General features: G+C 39.7%; 1 protein-coding gene across 18 annotated transcripts in view; it reads right to left on the reverse strand.

The window, feature by feature from the left end:
* TENM4 (teneurin transmembrane protein 4) overlaps window positions 1-17,279 on the reverse strand; it is a 1,582,078-nt gene that overhangs the window by 88,687 nt on the left and 1,476,112 nt on the right. For all 18 annotated transcript variants that reach the window (XM_064644892.1, XM_064644901.1, XM_064644900.1 and 15 more), the window contains one exon: window positions 12,707-12,923. In XM_064644892.1, the coding sequence (XP_064500962.1) occupies window positions 12,707-12,923 (217 nt within the window). The remainder of the gene's footprint in view (window positions 1-12,706; window positions 12,924-17,279) is intronic.

Raw genomic sequence — 17,279 nt, forward strand, 5'->3', positions numbered from 1 at the left:
GGACTTGGACAAAGTTTGGAGCTAGTAATCATAGAGTCCTAGAATCTTTGAATGGTCTGGGTTGGAAGCGACCTTATACATCATCTAGTTCCAACCTCCCTGCCATGGGCAGGGACACCTTTCACTAGACTGGATTGCTCAGAGCCCCATCCAGCCTGGCCTAGAACACTTCCAGGGATGGGGCTAATGGGCAGAATAATATCCTTAATACTGCTATTGCTTCTCCTATTGAAGAGCTCTAACTCAGCTTCCCATATACAACAAATGGAAAATAATATTCCAGTACAGTATTATGCACATCACTAACACACAGGTAGAGCATAACTCAAAGGATCACAATGCCATTGAATATGCTTGGAAAAATGTCAACACTTGGAATAACCCCAATGAAGTCAGCAGGTTACCAACCATAGTTCAATTTCAGCAAGAAGTGAATGTGACTGAGCACACCTCTGACTCAAGAGCAGAAGCTAGGCCTTCTCTTCCCAGATTTTTCCATGATTGCCTCCACCCTGCTGTCTCCTTTTCCATCCTTTAGAGAGAGCAGAGGAAGGGTTTGAAACAGCCTTCTCTCATTTTGTCATGAAATGGCTGCATATTTTGTGAAAGACAAAGAATCACTGCAGATTTGAATGCAGTTTCTTGAATACTAAGACCTGAGCATGACTGACTCAGTATTCTGAATTACATATTCAACACAGGGACCACAAATGTTTTAAAATAATTGAGAGACAATATCACACATTTCTATGAATGCAAGAACACTTCCATCTCTTGTTTTTGGTTCCAAGAGTTTAAAGGAAGTAAAGGAAAAAATACAGATTGCAGGTGTCTCTCCAGCTGCCCTACAGAAAACACATCCAAGCAGTTGCAAACTTCTACGTAATACTGCATGCACATTGGCTCAGTTAATGGGGGGATGCGCTTTATATCAGCAAGCATCTGGTCTGTTACATATCACTGACAACTATTTCTACAACAAGTACCAGGACAACGTGGACAAACAAGGAACTTCCTCTCTTCTTGGCAGCTCAGTTCTCATTGTAGCTCCAGCTCTGCCAGCACACCTTCGTGCTCACTAACTTGGACACTGTCTCTTCTCAGAGAAGCAGCTCGTCAGCAAGCCCAGCTGCATCCACCACCCTCCCGAGGACTATAAGAGTAGCTTTATTTCCATGCTATAAGAAAAGATGTTCCCACAAAGGGGACATCATTCCCAAACCACAGTGATAAAAAGAAGCTGGAGCAACATGCGCAAATTTGAATTCATTTAAAAGCGAGAGGGATGGAAACTGGAGGAAAACTCAAGCTCAGACCATCCCTGATTAGTCTCAAATCTTCTCTTCCTGGGTGTCAAAATTTACCCCACTTGGATAAAACAGTTCATATAGACTGCTGGAAGCAGCTGGCTCCTCTAGTGTCAACATGTCCTTTCTGGAGGCAAGATCGAGTATCCACAATGCCCAAGCCCCCCAGGAACCTGGTTAATGCTAATTTAGTCAGCCATTTCCTTCAGAAGACCTTGGTCTAAATGCAATTACCCTACAAAGAAGTTAAGTGGTACTGCTAAGATGCTCAGCTCTGCTAGAAGGTCTCTCAATACATTTACATAAAATTATCTCTCATGTTAATAGAAGAGATTTATTCCATCAGTCCAGGAATGCTAGCTCAGAGTATTTTCTGCAGTTGAACAAAACTGGATTTCTTGTAGCCGGAGCTTCATCGTTCCATTAAATCATTAACAGATTTCATGTATTGCCTCTGGTTTTTTGTTTGTTTTTGGCTTTGTTTATTTCTTTGTTTTTGTTTTGTTTCCTTCACTACTGTTACATGAGGCTGTATGGATTCGTGTTTTACAAGGAAAATCAGTCTCAATTTTTCCTCTTCTTTAATTACATTTTTCCTTTTTTTTTTTAATTTGTCCATAAAAGTTTGCCTGAAAGACCAAATCATTGTCAAAATGCTCTCTAGGATGCCAGATGGCATATCAGACAATTTTACACTGTTGCTTTGTGAAGTCATTCTTTATTCCCAAGAAAATTAAATTAAATCTTCCTGGTAAGATCTGGGCCACAGTGGCAAAACGGACAGGGGTGCACCGATGCCTTTACGTTCCCATTGCTCAGATACAAATAAAGTTTGACAAGCTGTCAAGAAAATTCAAGCAGACAAAACTAGCCTTAGAACAGAAGCCAGAAAAGTAAATTCCACAGAAGCCATCTCACACTGTGGCAGCACATTAAAGATTTGTCTTTAATACTAACTCTGATCCAGTGTTTCACAACTTAGACATTGGTCCTTCCAATCCTCCTTACTCAAAGATGTTTTCTGCTGACACTGTGCTTGGCATTAGGAAAAAAAGAGAAAAATACTGCTTCTGCTAGGCATTTTTCACTGGGAAAATTCCATGCATCCTAACCCCCACTTTTCTGCAAGAAATGTATATTCTTTCCTTGACTGAGGATAGGTGCCATGGGAAATCTCACCCTGATGAATTTCTGCTGCTTCTCAAAATATTTCCAACATAACTCATTGTGCCTTCTCCTTTAAAGGTTTCAGATGTGTGGAAATGGTCTTCATGACTGCTTAGCCATTCTCAGCCAAGTTATTAATAATATGTATTTTAATTTGACACTATAAATCTCTTTGACCTTACCACTTCCATATTTTATTGGTATATATAAATACACACACACATATACAGGATTTATCTTTCTGCTCTGGATAAAACTTCAACAGAGCACCATAGAACAAAAATCTAGAAAGTTATAGTTCATTGGGAAGAATGTTATTAATGAAATTAGATGATCTCAGTTTCACTTCTTCTTCTGCTCCAGCCTTTCTGTGTGACACTGGTCATGTCATCTAGTCTGCATGTGTCTCTGTACTTCACCTGCAAAACAACAGTTCTCTGCTTATTGACGCCTTTGAGTTTTTAGGATTTTTAGCTATTTGTAGCTTTTAATGTAGTTTCCCTTCACTTTAGACCGCTACTTTCTTACTGTTTGTGTGTCACATTCCTGAAGCTTTGGTTTAACTGTCTTTTAACCACCTTTTCAAGGCAACAGATATTCAGCAAGAACATTCCGTTGGATTCCGTTGGGATGTGCACCTGGACCGAAATAACAAGAGAGATGGTAGACAAAACAAGATAGAAGGCCCAAGACCATTGGAGGGACCCCAGTGGGGCAGGGTACCAGGGCAAAAGGGGTCTTAGGATTGGCTGTCCCTATTAGATATGATAGTTAGTAAAGATATAAAAGTGTAAGAATTCTGTATGCACCTTTTGTACTCTGTGGCGAGAAGGCTTTCAATAAAAGAGCTGTTCTCTATCTTATCTAATTTACCTGGAGAGTTTTTTTCTCCCAAAGATTTTAGACATCATTATAGAGATATAAGAAGAATAACTGTAATAGTCTGATAATCCCTTGTGTAGGGATTTTACATTCTCATGGAACCTCATCTGTGATATGCTTAGGCTGATAAGTGCCTATAAGTACAGTCATTTGGTACAATCTCCTGGCTTTAGCTGCTGTGGCCATTTTGCTTGAGAATAAGAGGACGAAGCAAAATGTATCTTGTTCATTTTGAGTTGAATGCACCTGTCTCATGTTAAACAACCTCAGGGCAGTCTAGTACCAGGATAGATAGAAAACCTGGTATAATGCCAAGGTAAAAGCTAAGGGCATCATGATCAAACACATGGACACAGAGAAAATGCCTGAGCTGGCAGATGAAGGACAAAAGAAGAAAAGGAAAGATCAGAACATGCAGACGTTTAAGTTCATTGCTCGTGGCAGTATTTCCCTCAAAAGCTGTCTGTAAAAACAGCCTTGCCCATTTGCCTCTTAACAGTGGAGAAAAACCTCCTGACAGTCTTCCCTTGAATTGAAGGCAATCCCTGTCTGGCTCTTTTGGTTCAGTTTAGTTCTAGGAAAAGCTTAAACTTGAAACCTATGTACTGTTCTTAGCTGCCATCTGAATTAAGGAATTAAGGTTAGGAAAAAGAATGCAAATGATCCTGCTGAAGGTTTCCTTGTTAAAAAAGAAAAAAAAAGCACACTTATATAGAAAATGAAAATTAAAAGAGTAGTTATCCAGAAAGACCCCCACACTACCACAGATAGCACAAGTGAGTTTCTGAAAGGGTTTGGCACATGTTGGGCAGCTGGGATACAAATCCTGCTGGCTTTAGTAGGGCCTGGTGCATTAGGACATGGGGTAATGGTTTTAAACTGAAAGAGGGTAGATTCGGACTAAATTCAAGGAAGAAGTAGTTTACAATAAGGGTGTAAAAACATTAGCAAAGGCTGTGTGGAGAGGTGCTGGCTGCCCCATCCCTGGAAATATTCAAGGTCAGGCTGGATGGGGCTTTAAGTAACCTAATCCAGTTAAAAATGTCCCTGCTCATGGAAACGGGGTTGGATGACAGCCTTTAAAAATCCCTTTCACCCCAAACCATTGTATATCTGAATTAGGCTAATCTGAGGAGTTCACAGTGAGGGAAGCACCAGAATGCCCATGTCAATCTGACAAAGGGACTAATGTTTGACCATATCCCAGATGGGGACTTGCTAAAGTGGCACTGAGAGACTGGTTTACGTCAGATCCTGCCACTCAGCTTTGTGAGGAGCTGATGGAACAAGGACCCTGGAGAAAGAGAATGTGTCATGCGGAGCAAAGTTTATAAGAGCTCTGAATAGGCTCAGTAAAAGATAGTCAGCTCTAAATTGTTTGCAGCAAGAAACAGTACCTGGTCTGTTTGTTTAACTTACTCAGTGAACCTATTTATAAGGTCCCATCACTGAAGGATCAAGAGATGAGGATGATTATGTGAACATGGTCCTCAGCTGTTAATCTTTCCCAAGAAGCCTTCTAAAACCTTTTAGATATTCCACAATACATACAGTAAAGCTGAGTGAATGAAAAGCCCCAATGGAAACCCATTACTTAAATTGCTAAAGGACAGGGAAAACACTGCATAATGCTTGGATACTTTTATAAATGTGTCTAGTGAAGTTGGTATTTGAAGTTAAAAAGCAAAGTGCTTATTAATCAATATAATAACACCTCTAGATGCAGATTCTATTCTTGTTGCTCTTTAGACCTGGTCTAACTTGACAGTATCAAACCAGTGGGCCCTTTTCATCTGCTAGTTTTAGTATCCATGCAAGGGCTTGGTTTTGTGACCAGCTGTTGTCCAGTTTCTCAGGCTCCCCACTGCTCCACAAAGACTTATAAACTGATAGTTCTTAAATATCACCTTGGTCATCATCTTTTTTTCAGCAATATTAGTGACTGCTAATTGTAGCTCCTCCATAAGGAAAAGAAGGTATCTTTATTGCATGAGGACCACTTCTCGAAAACCCATGATGGAATGATCATCACTCTCAAAAGAATTCCCTGTTGGCTCCTTTCCTGAAAGGCTCAGGCCCTTATTGCTTTGAAAACTTCTCCCAAGAATTGAACTTTATTCACCTTCTTGATGTATGTCCGTTTTCTCTTTATAAAAGCACAATCTTCCTCTTTGATCTGCCAAACAAGCTGGCCAGTGCTGGAAAGACATCCCACTCCTACCAGCCAAAGCATCTTGTGTCTACCTCTATGCCTCATTGACTCGCTATTTTTACATCCCAAGATTTTTCAGCTGAGCTGTAATGGGGAGGTGGGAGGATAAGGGATATGGGAAGGCTACTCAGCAGAGGAAAAGACACTGATGATGTCTGGGAAATAATAAAACTGGTTCCAACTATACTATTTAAATGAAAGTATTTTAGAACAGAGTTTTATAGGAAATGCAACACATAATAAAGTTGGGCTGTGCTTTACTGCAGAGTTTCAGTGAAGAATCCTTTTATCCCCAATGTGGTTGACTAATGCTTTAAAAGTTGATGATTCTCTCCTTTTCTTCAGTACAACCAAAGAAACACTCTCTTGTTTTGCATAAGATACCAAAGAAACAGAATCACATTCATACTTTTTTATGTCTGTTCAATCCAAGTCAAGCGTCCAGTAGCATGTAAGGTGCAAGATAATTTTTCCACCTAATACTGAATTATGCTCATTTCATAATTTTTCAGAAATGATCCTATAACCATTATTTCTGTGAGAGGTAAAGACTTTATGCTGCAATAACTTTCAGAGATGAATAAAGTATTCATGCCAAGTCTTCACTAAAAATGTCTGCAGAACTTACCAGTTCTGTATTATTACAGTATTTTACATCTGGTATTTATTTGGTAAGCTATGGCCACATATTCAGTTCTGTAGAAGAACAAGAATAAAAGCACTTCTTTCCACTGAATCTGAGGCATCATGAAAGCAAAACTGAGCAGAAGAGAAGGAAAAAGACATTATTTCCAGGTTAATTATAAAATGAGCTCTGAAAGTTCTTTAACTACATATAAGATGTCTGATAGCTTTGTAATGATCCAAAAGATTTAGGAAAAAATTATTCAATAAAATATATAAGATTTTATGTTTGTGATTTTAAAACTGCTTTCTTATGTAGTGGGTTTTAACCAATTTAGGAAATAAATGTCACACTTTAAGGACAGACTCTTCCTGATAGGGCTGCTCTTTTTTCACAGGAAAGTACTTTGAATACTGAATAAATATTAATCAAGTATCTATATGCAGATTCAAGAGAATACATCAGCACCTACAGCACAGTTTAGATGCCTAAATCCAAAAGTGCATGTCAGCACCTCTGTAATCCAGGAGGTACTTAGCTCATTACGAGGGTTTTTTTCAAAGCCTGAAAGCTTTGAAGGCTTGAAATTTGTCTTCTGCATACTCCAAGAGCTCCTTGGGGGACATGTATCACTTGAGACCTTTTAATTCCAGGTACAGGATGGTGCAGCATCTCTATCAGCTGTCTTGCCAGACCCTGGAAGCATGCCCAAATCACACTAGGAAGATCCAACTCAGGAGTTTGTGCTTGGTAATAAATATCCAGTGTTTCAAAAATATTTGTTAAAAACTGCACCCAAGTTTCTCTAATGACTGTACACAGGACTTACAGAGTCATTGAATCATTAGGGTTGGAAAAGACCTATTAGATTATCGAGTCCAATCAACTTCCTCCTATGCCACTTGTGAAAGAGGAATATAACTACATCATGATTACACTATCTACACTATAGAAAAAAACATAAATATGGATAGGAATTTTGCTTTCGTTAAGTCCCGTGGGTACAAATTCCACAAAGTTCAAGTAAGTAGCTGCACATATTGCATTAGTTAATGTACAGAAATAATGCCATGCTCTACTCAAAATCCCTTTAAGATGAAATAATGCCACACTATGTAATTTAAATCAAAAGAAAAAGAAAAACATTGGAAAGAAAATATATATGCCCTGTACACTGAAAAGATAAGTTTTAAAAGTATGCTTTCCTCTTAAAAGGAATAATTACCAAAATAAAAATCAGTAAGTATTTTACAATTCCTTGCTATTCTATATGTCATAAAGCTTTGATCTGTAGCTAATAAGCAGGTTGTTTAAACAGAAAACAACAAAAGCAGAATGATGCCTTTGGAAGACAATAATGCTGGGAAGGAGAGGGTTTGAAGAGGTGCTGTGTTGGCTTGGTTTAAAATATGGAAAAATGTGACTCTGCTTTCATCAGTGTAGGTACCATGCTGTGCCACAAGTACTCACCCTCAGGAATGCTGGATTCTGCCTAATATCTATGACACAGTCTTAAACAGATGCAGAATTCCAAACTGTCCTAACCCATGGAGCTGCTGAGCTCCACAAGCTCCTTCATTGCCTCTGCATGCCTGTGCTCAGTGGGTGCATCTGACCCAAAGCATTTCCTGCCACCCAAGGGAGCTGGAGCTCCAGCATCTGGCTGGAGTAGGGCCAGAGCCATGGGCTGGACTAGTCAACTCAGGAGAAATCATCAGGATAAAGCTATATCTGGTAAGTTTGGGGTTTTTGACTTTTAACTTTGTCTTCAACTAGAAAAGAAGTGTTTCTTATGCCACTGTATCAAAGTTATACTTTTCTTGAGAAAAAAATACAGAAAAGACAGAGCACTTTGGTTTCCCTGGCAAGGAACCTCAGAAAGATCTGCTGGGGTGAACCCACAGTCCTCAAGGTGTGGGAAGAAATGTGAGAATGGAAAAGAGAAGGTGCTTTGAATGTCTTCATAGAATCATAGAACAGTTAGGGTTGGAAGGGGTCTTACAGATCATGTAGTTCCAACCCCCCTACCATGGGCAGGACACCTTCTACTTGACAAGGCTGCTCAAAGCCCCACCCAGCCTGGCCTTGAACACTTCCAGCGATGGGGCAGCCATAGCTTCTCTGGGCAAACTCCTTTAAGGATACTAAGATAACATAGCAATATTCTTCCACAACACTTAGAACTGAGCCAGATGGGCTACCAAAACATTTTGATAAAGCATTTCAATCCTCCCCTATTTTCTTAGCTGTTCTTTGGCCATGATCAATGCTCGGCATTTTGGTTTGATGGGGTTTGGGATAGATGCAGTTTAACTCTGCCAAAAAACCTCCATACATTTATTTATTTATAGTAAAATAGTGCACACAGGCATTTATAGCATACCTGTCTCTCTGAGCTTCTAACAGTGCTGTGTAATCCTCCCCACCTGGATCAGTAAGGTAGGTTGTACTGCCTCGCACACAGAGGGGACACAAGAAGGAGGAGTGACATGTTTACAGACACCTTGTCACTCAGTAGTGGAAAAAATTGTGAAAAGTCAATTCTGATCAGAATTTTAAACCAGGAAAACTACTTTTTGTATGTAGACTACTGACCTGAGGGCAATCAGGGACTATTCTTGCAGCTGATATCAGATGCTGCTCTATGATGTTTCATTATAACTCAGATGGTTATTTCTAGCTGCCCAAGTAATCAGTACAGGTTAATACTGCTGTCAGCAAGTAGATATACACAACCTGTCCCAAAAAAGAAGGGATATAAAACACACTTACTTAAAAATCACCTGATTTCATTTCAGATTTTCTTTACAAAAGTGCCAATTCTGCACATGGTCGTCTTAGGTACTTTAGCCTGTGTCAACACTTAGCATAACAGATTCTGTGGATCGGGACTTTAGCCTATTCTCGCCATTTTCTGACACTGTCCCTCAGAAGAGAATAAATATATCAGATGTCCTACTTTAAAGTCAACAACTTGACACCACTGCATCTTGTGTTGCTCCTTATGGTGATGGACAACTAAGAATGTCTTAAAAACAACAAAGCAAACAGCAAGAGTAAGTGGTTTCAAAATCAATACAAGAATGATCAAGTAGTGGAAGAGTACTTGTTATCTGTTCATCAAAATGATGTGAAAAGACATTCTGTGCATTCAGAATTTAATTTAGCTACTTGCTTTATCATCATAAACACTCATTTCAATATAGGCAATGATTATTTTTTCTTCCCAAACATGAATAATATATAATTGCTGGTATTTGGGAAGAGACAAGGGCTTTACCTTTATCCATCAGGGTAATTTATCATTGTCTTTCTTTTTCCTTTGAAGTGGTGAGAGAGCTTGTCAGCTCAGCTTGTTCTTAAAAAGCTGGAGTGTAATTCAATAATAAATTCACTCAAAGGCTAGCTGTCATGAGACATTCATTTATTTGTATCCATTAGGTGATCTGCACTGCTGTTCTCTCTGAAGAGTGGCTAAGCTGCATTTTGAAGCCCAGGAAATCTATTGCAGAGATATTCAGTCACTTTCTTCACACTGCTGCTGCTTCTACACAGGCTCTACAGGGATGCAAATGTGCCAAGGTTCCCCCAGGGTGATAATCAGCCAGCCATGACCTAGTAAAGCCCGCAGGAGTGGACCGTAATTCCTGACCTGAATGATGAGTGTGCCTGTGCCACAGGTGCCTATGCAGGATACCAAACACACAGGATACAGAGATCCATGTCCCTTCTGTGGTGCCTGCTCATGAAGGACTGCTCACAGCAAGTGGCATGGACCCAACTCCAACCCTACCCCATGAAGATGACAGCGTTGGGACAGAAAGACATACGACGTTCCATGCCCAGCAATCTACAGTCCTGATCTACACCAAGAAGGAGATGGCTTCATGAATCACCACAGCAGCAATGGGAGAGGGTTGTCCTAAGGCAGGATGCTGGAGCCCTTCATAAGAACAGCTCTCTCCTGTCAGACAAACTTCTAAGCCAGCAGCTGGAAGGAGAGACGAGAACAGTTCATCTTGCCCCCAGCTGCTGCTGTGATCTTCATGGAGACACTGAGCAGTTTCATGGATAACAGGGATATTATCACCTGTCTGTTGTAAAAGCAACTAGAGGAGATTCAACAGCAAGAATACTACTGAAGAAAGGGCATATCCACACATGCAGATATAGGCAGTCCTGTTTGCCCAGAATAATTGGGTCCCAGATGGTCCCAGTCCATGCTCCTCCATGTATCAGTCACTGACCACTGCTGAAGCACCCTCACTTCCAGGGTGATTAAGAGGCAGCTGTTCAAAGGTCCAGCTTTCTAGGTAGTGAAATAGGCAGTTGAAATTACAAAGAGAAGCCAAATAAGCAGAAAACCCTTGCAGTGGTCGAGTTTATCCAGATCTATAGAATCTTTTAAGAACTAACAGGAACACACAATGTCTTTTAAGATCCCAAAAGAGTAATGGCATTTTTAACAACTCTGATAAGCCTGGACTTTGTGCTGTTCCAGGGGAAAATATGCTTTTTGTTGAGGTCCTTCACTGTTACTTGCAATCACACTTGTGAATGAAGATACTTAACTTGAGAGATGCAATACAATTGCAGCTTGAGGTGACATATCTGTAGACCATATTTAGTAGCACACATCCAATGCTGCTAATTTGAAAATGGCAACCTCAATAATTCAATAATTCGCTAACTCTGTATAATCCTTTGTGTTAACTTAAATGCAACAAGGAGCCCCATTAATTAGTTCCACTGCATTTAATAAAATGTAATCATTAAAACCATCCCTATTGATCTGAATCATTGCATTCCCTCACATATCAGATAAACATTTGTGATAGCAGGTGCTCTTTTTGAATCTCAAACGCATGTAACTCCTGTAGGAGTTTATGTGACCCTAAATGACAGTCTTTCTGTTGGTCCTCCGCTGGCACTCTCACAAACAAATTAGAAATTCCCACTATTTTCCCCCATCTCTGTGTGCTGTTGAATGTAAGCAGCCTTCAAAGAGAAGCTGCAGTTTTTTGGTTTTTTTTATCGCATATGTATGAATATTTCTATAGTTTATTAGTTGTATGGAAAGTTCATTAAACAGAGACATGTGTCTACCAAAACTCTCTACCTATCAGAATGGATACATATGGACCTGATACCAGAGTCCTCTGTGGAAATGATGAGGAATTGCAGCTCTAGATATATCAGAAAAATGAAATTATAAGCATATGTATTTTATATTCTGAAGCCTGATTTTACAGCAACAAATCACAACAACCGACAGTAGAGAATTCACTGTGCTAACATTTAGTCCAGAGTCTGGACTGTTCAGTATCCAGTACCTGGGATCTTCAGAATGTTGATGAAGGACAACAGTTTGAAACACAAGGAGTGTTTGTTTATAGTCTGAATCACTGTTGTCAGCTTTCTTGGACCTTAAAGGCCTTGGAAGCAAGAAATATCAGGGAAACTATCACATCAGGCCAATTCCCTGATAGTGGTGTGCTTCATGTCTGAGATCAGCCTGTAGAGTACCAAAAAAGGCCATATATGGGAGGTGGTGGTACCCAAGGGATGCTGTCAATGTCCCTTCACAAAAGGTTGGATGTAGAAGGGTCTGAGAGGCCTGTTGAGATGTAAGTGCTGAAATAAATACCCATACAAACATGAGGGTTGTATATTTTCAGTTCCAACCTATTAACTGCTGTGTGTGGGAAAGCTGAAAGTAAGCAGTTCATGACTGGGTGAAATTCAACAGTCCAAACTTAAGTGTTAAGAGCTATCTCTGGGATCAAGGTCATTACTTCTGAAAGGCAATCCTCAGGGCAGACACTGATCTAAGAATCTCACATCCCAGGTGCCCTGCTATAAGCACATGATTTCAAGGGATGACTGACCCTGACAGATAGGAATGTACTTAAATTGTTGAGATGCAGTCACAGAAGTGACCTTTCAAAGTTTTCTTTCCCAGTTCCTGTTTTTTGATGATCATTGTGATGGTAAAAAATGTATTGGTGTTAAAATCAATCTGTATTCAATCTGATTCTTTATATTGCAAATCATTCTAATAGCCGTCCCTAGGTGTTGTGATTTTCCTCAGTTCTTTTCAGGTCTCTAATAGTCACACAATAGATTGCAAATACCATTCTAGTTTCCTTCCCTTTGGCTCTGTCAGTGGAAGAAGATCTGTCACTGCTGTTTAGGAGATACTTGTGGTCAATGTCAGTCATTTGAACAAGAATAGCCCTGCTGAACGGATGCCTTTCACTCCTTGAAATAAGAAAACTCAAGAAAGATGCAACTGTCCATATGGGTTGGGAGAGAAGCATCTTGTCTTACTGGCTGGCAGGAAATTGCAGATGAGGAGACAGTCAGCCGAACTACATCAGCCACAAAATTCTTCAGATATCTACTTCACTTAAACAATTTCCATGTTTTACATCTTGCTGCCATTCCGTGTCTTAAAATGACCAAGTGGCTTATGCTTTACCACTTACTGAATCAAACCCAAAATTCACTTACCCGCCTTCAAAAGGATTGTCTCCTGGGATGACGTGAGTGCTGTCCTTGCCAATCAGGAACTTGATTCGATCATAGAAGGAATGCAAGCTCTGCTGGGAGATGGGGGTTTGTGTCTCCTGGATGATATCCAGGGGGTCTGGGGAGCCCAGGCAAAGCGCATTGACATGGCACAGCGGCTGTAAGCAGCAATCTGGGTCCATGCAATCCACCAGGCCATCTGCAAAAGGGTAAGAAAGATTTTAGAGCAATGGTAATGTGGAGTGCTATAGACTACAGGGTGCAAAAACTCTTTCCAACACAGACGAAAGAGAAATGCAGATTTTCACCTACAAAGAGTAAGGCATATTCACCGAAAGTCAAAATACAGAACATAAAATACGTATTAATATGTAACATAAATACGCAGTAATATGTAATATATGAAAACTCACAGATTAGACCCTAAAAAAGCATATTTTAGGCTAATTCTAGGATGTGCTATTCCACATCTCAGTCACTGTGATAATTCTAGAGCCCCAAAAGGTTGTTTTGTTTTCTTCTGCCAATATACGTATGACTTTTGTACACTGCTCCTGTTCCCTGGGCAAATCATAGACACCTTGCATCATACCAAAGCTATCGGGTTTGCTTTCAGCAGGACTAAATAGTGAATAAAGCCACTGTATCTACCATGGCTGCAGAGAGATCAGTACACACATCCCAGTAAAACAGAACAGAAAGTAAGGAAGATTTTGCTGGGAGGGTTTGATCTCCTTTGACCTTTGTCACATTGATTCCATACAGACGCAGAGTAACAGATGACTCAAACTCTCAGGATATAAATCTTGTACTTTTAGCACTACTAAATTAATAATAACAACAACAATAGCACTGGACACACATGAAAAAGCTTGCCGAGAGTACGCTAGTAAAATGAGGGTTTGCATATCTGTCAAGCCATCAAACACACAGACAGTACCACTTCCCCTCCCACCACCATAGCAACATTCCCCCATTCATTTTGAGATGTCACTGCTCATTGCAGACAGCTCAGGAAAAAACAGTGACAGGAAAGGAAATACAAAAAAAGCTCAAAAGAGGTTTGATGAAGCATCACATTTAGCAATAAAAGTTGTTAGCATGTAGTAGAGACAGATCTTTAAATCTGATAAGGGAACTGGATGTTTTTGTTCTGGGGTAATGGGATATGGAGCCCTTCACTTCCAACTCATCAGTTCAAGTAAGACAGTTTGACAGTGAATGAAAATTATTACCATGTGATGGCTGTTTACAGACCTATGTGAAATGAGTGGTTGGTCTCTGTGTATTCCTGGGAGCTCCATATATCAGAGAAACCACCTTTACAGCTAGCATCTACTAACTATTTCAGCATAGAGGCAAGGGATGAACATACCAGGAGAGCAATACTGTCCTGAGAGGTAGTTTCCTCCTGAAGGAGATTTGGAGTTTTCAGGATAATGTATTGTTTATTTCAAAGAAGCAGTAAATTAAAACAAGACAGTTTGTCACTGTTACTATTTGTGAGCTTCAGTTTTGTCCCAGTTTCACCTATGAAACCCAGTATGAACTAGAAGTCGTTTCTCCAGTGTTACTGGTATTACTTTGTATTTACTGTAATATAAATAGGATGGGATCTGATCTGTTATTGTGCTAGTACCTACAATGGCTTACACATCATGGACTTTGATTCTGTTGAGTTATACCTGTTCCACTCTTGGAAGATTTTAGTGCTGTAAGACATCATTTGATGTAGTTACCCATACACAAAAAACTGAACAACGAGCCCGGTCAGGATTCCCAGCGCTTCCTGTCTACGAGTAGGTCAAAGCACAATGAGTATCTACTCCATGTAGATGAGCCCACACACACAGTGAGTCATTTTCACAAGTGCTCTGCACCTGCCATTAATGATAATGGGAGCAGTGTTAGACCAGCAAAGTGCTTTGGGAAATCCCATCTGTTATCCTTACCTCTATCTGTTCTGATATCTTTACATCTTTATAAGTCCTTGCAAAATTGCTAGAAAAAAAATTTCAGCTCACCCATTGGCCTTTTCTCTTGATCACTAGGGATAATGAAAAAGAACTAATCAGGGTTTATTTGCCCATTAAAGAAATTACTTGCTGCAGATGACTAGATCAGCAGGATTCTGGAAAGTCAAGTCTCAGATGGAGTTTGAGAGACCATTCACAGAATATAGACCTGCTTAGATGTAATATGCTTATCTACAGCTACCTACCTAAAAAAAAAAAAAAAAGAAACAGAAAAGAAGCAACAAAACAACACTGTTACTATATCAACTATAGTGTTAAGCAAGATAAAATGTTGTCTTTTTCTCCCACACATTAATAGTGTTTTCTAAGGCTACAGACACTTGGCTGAGAGTGTGGCAAACCAGCTGTACCATACTTCATTGCATTGTCTTTCTTCCACGCATCAGAAATGCGTTTTGGGACCTGAAGCTGCAGGACAGCAAGGAAATGTTTTGCAGGAAACTGTAGATAAATGTTTGAAGAACAGATGGAAAAGACAATGTTTTGAACAGGTGGGAATGATGAGCATTCATCTGCAGGTAAGCCTTTCAACTAATGTGTGGAATAAGTTGGGGATAACTACATCAGAGGCATTTGTCACTGACATCCTATATCCTAAATTTATCAACGTCCTCAAGAGCTGAAATGGCATTTACCTACTCAGCCCCCTCTAATACCAACAACAGTTTCAGGAAAAAGCATTTCTCTAGCTTAGGAAATGTAACGGCTATTTTTGTCTGAGTCATGCAGAACAGCAAGAGTTAAGCTACAAATCAGATCATAAATAGTGATATCTCCATCTGAATACAGTTTTCTTGCTTTTTTTACTGTATGGTTCACAAATCATCCAAGTGGTGCCCTACAGTAAATTGTAAGGTGTTGTCATATAATGACATTGTACACAGCTGTGACTTCTCATGCCCTAAGATGTCTCACTGGATCCATCAGAAAAGTGACGATAAAGTGACTTTTGCAAGAAACTCCCTACCCATGAAGAGCAAGGTGTCCAGGGACCTGCATGGATTAAGCAAAAATAAAATAAGAACAAAATAAAACTCAGGCTTTAATTGTCCAATCCAACAACAAATGTGAGAAGCCAGCACCAGCAGCAAAGGAAAATATAGCAAGGTATGATCTCACAGAACAATATGAAGTCATAATACAAAACACTTACAAAATTTAAAAAGCATAAAGTTTTATTTTCCTTAAAACTCACTGCAGATTTTTCAGAGAGGTAACAGAAGGAGGTGAACATGGGATTAATGGCTTTTGCATCCCAATTTTTGCAGCAGCAAAGCCAAATAGACCCATGATCCCCATGTAGATTTGTAACTTCAGCAGCTCCCAGAGTACAGGTAGGCTGCACTGTAAGTTCTTAGTTATGGACACGTTTATACAGCTCTTGGTTTTAAAAAGTGGCAGCTCCCTTATTTACATATACCTATAATATGACCATGGCACTTCAGTCCAGAGAACAAATGTGTTGCTTAATTAACTCCATGAAAAGCTTCAAGTCCTGCGTAAAGAGATTATGGTAATTCATATGCTTTAGGGTCAAAGAGGCTACTATGATCAACTTATCTGACCTCTTATACCTCCAGGCTGTTAATTTTTTTCCCACCCAGAACTGGATTAAAGCCTGTGTTTTAGAAAGATATCTCATATATCAAAGAGAGCTGATTACAGTGAGTCCACCACCTCCTCCAGTAAGCTATTCAAAATGCTTAATTGCTGCTAGGAAACTGCATCTCATTGCAAGGCTGGATTTGTCTAACTCCAGTATCCCATGACTGTGTCTTGTTTTGGTGTATAACACCCTTCGATTTCTTTACAGTAATTTCACATCTATTGTTATGTGTGGACACCAACACTGGACACAGCACCACGGCAGCAATATTGGGCACAGAAAAGAGACCACTTCCCAACTTTTGGGTTTTTATACTTTTAAGGTTCACAGTAGAGTTTTTGCAACAGCCTTGCACTGAGAACTCATGTTGAAACAATCATCTTTAGTGACCTTGAAATCCCATTCTGAGTCATTGCTTCTCAAGAGTCTCCCAATCCACCTGTATAACATCCTTTCTTTGTTCCCAGGGCTATCTTGCATTTTGCTGCATTAAGACACGTTTTGTTTGACTGTGACCTTGTAGCGATGTGAGTCAGATCCCTACACCAAAATGATCTGGGTACATTATTTACCACCATATTGAGCTTTAGGTGACCTGAAGATTTTACCAGGAGAGATTTAAACTACATTCTAAGACAATAATGAAAATGCTGAGTAGGGTTGAATACAACAACCAGTTCCAAGGGATCCCTTCAGAAACAGCTTCAATCATGGATGCCTTCCAATTAACATATTAATTCAGAGTTCTGTCACTGAGTCAGATTTTAAGACATTTCTTGTGTTCCTTATTTCCATGCATAGGAGTTTTTACATCTTAGACACTTTTTATGCATCCTATATACATATACCTGTCCTTCTGGCAGTCCTGTCAAAAATAAAACAAAACCAAACCCTTCTGTCAGACTTCCTTTGC

The sequence above is a fragment of the Pseudopipra pipra genome, chromosome 2 (assembly GCF_036250125.1).
Source record: "Pseudopipra pipra isolate bDixPip1 chromosome 2, bDixPip1.hap1, whole genome shotgun sequence".
NCBI lineage: Eukaryota > Metazoa > Chordata > Aves > Passeriformes > Pipridae > Pseudopipra > Pseudopipra pipra.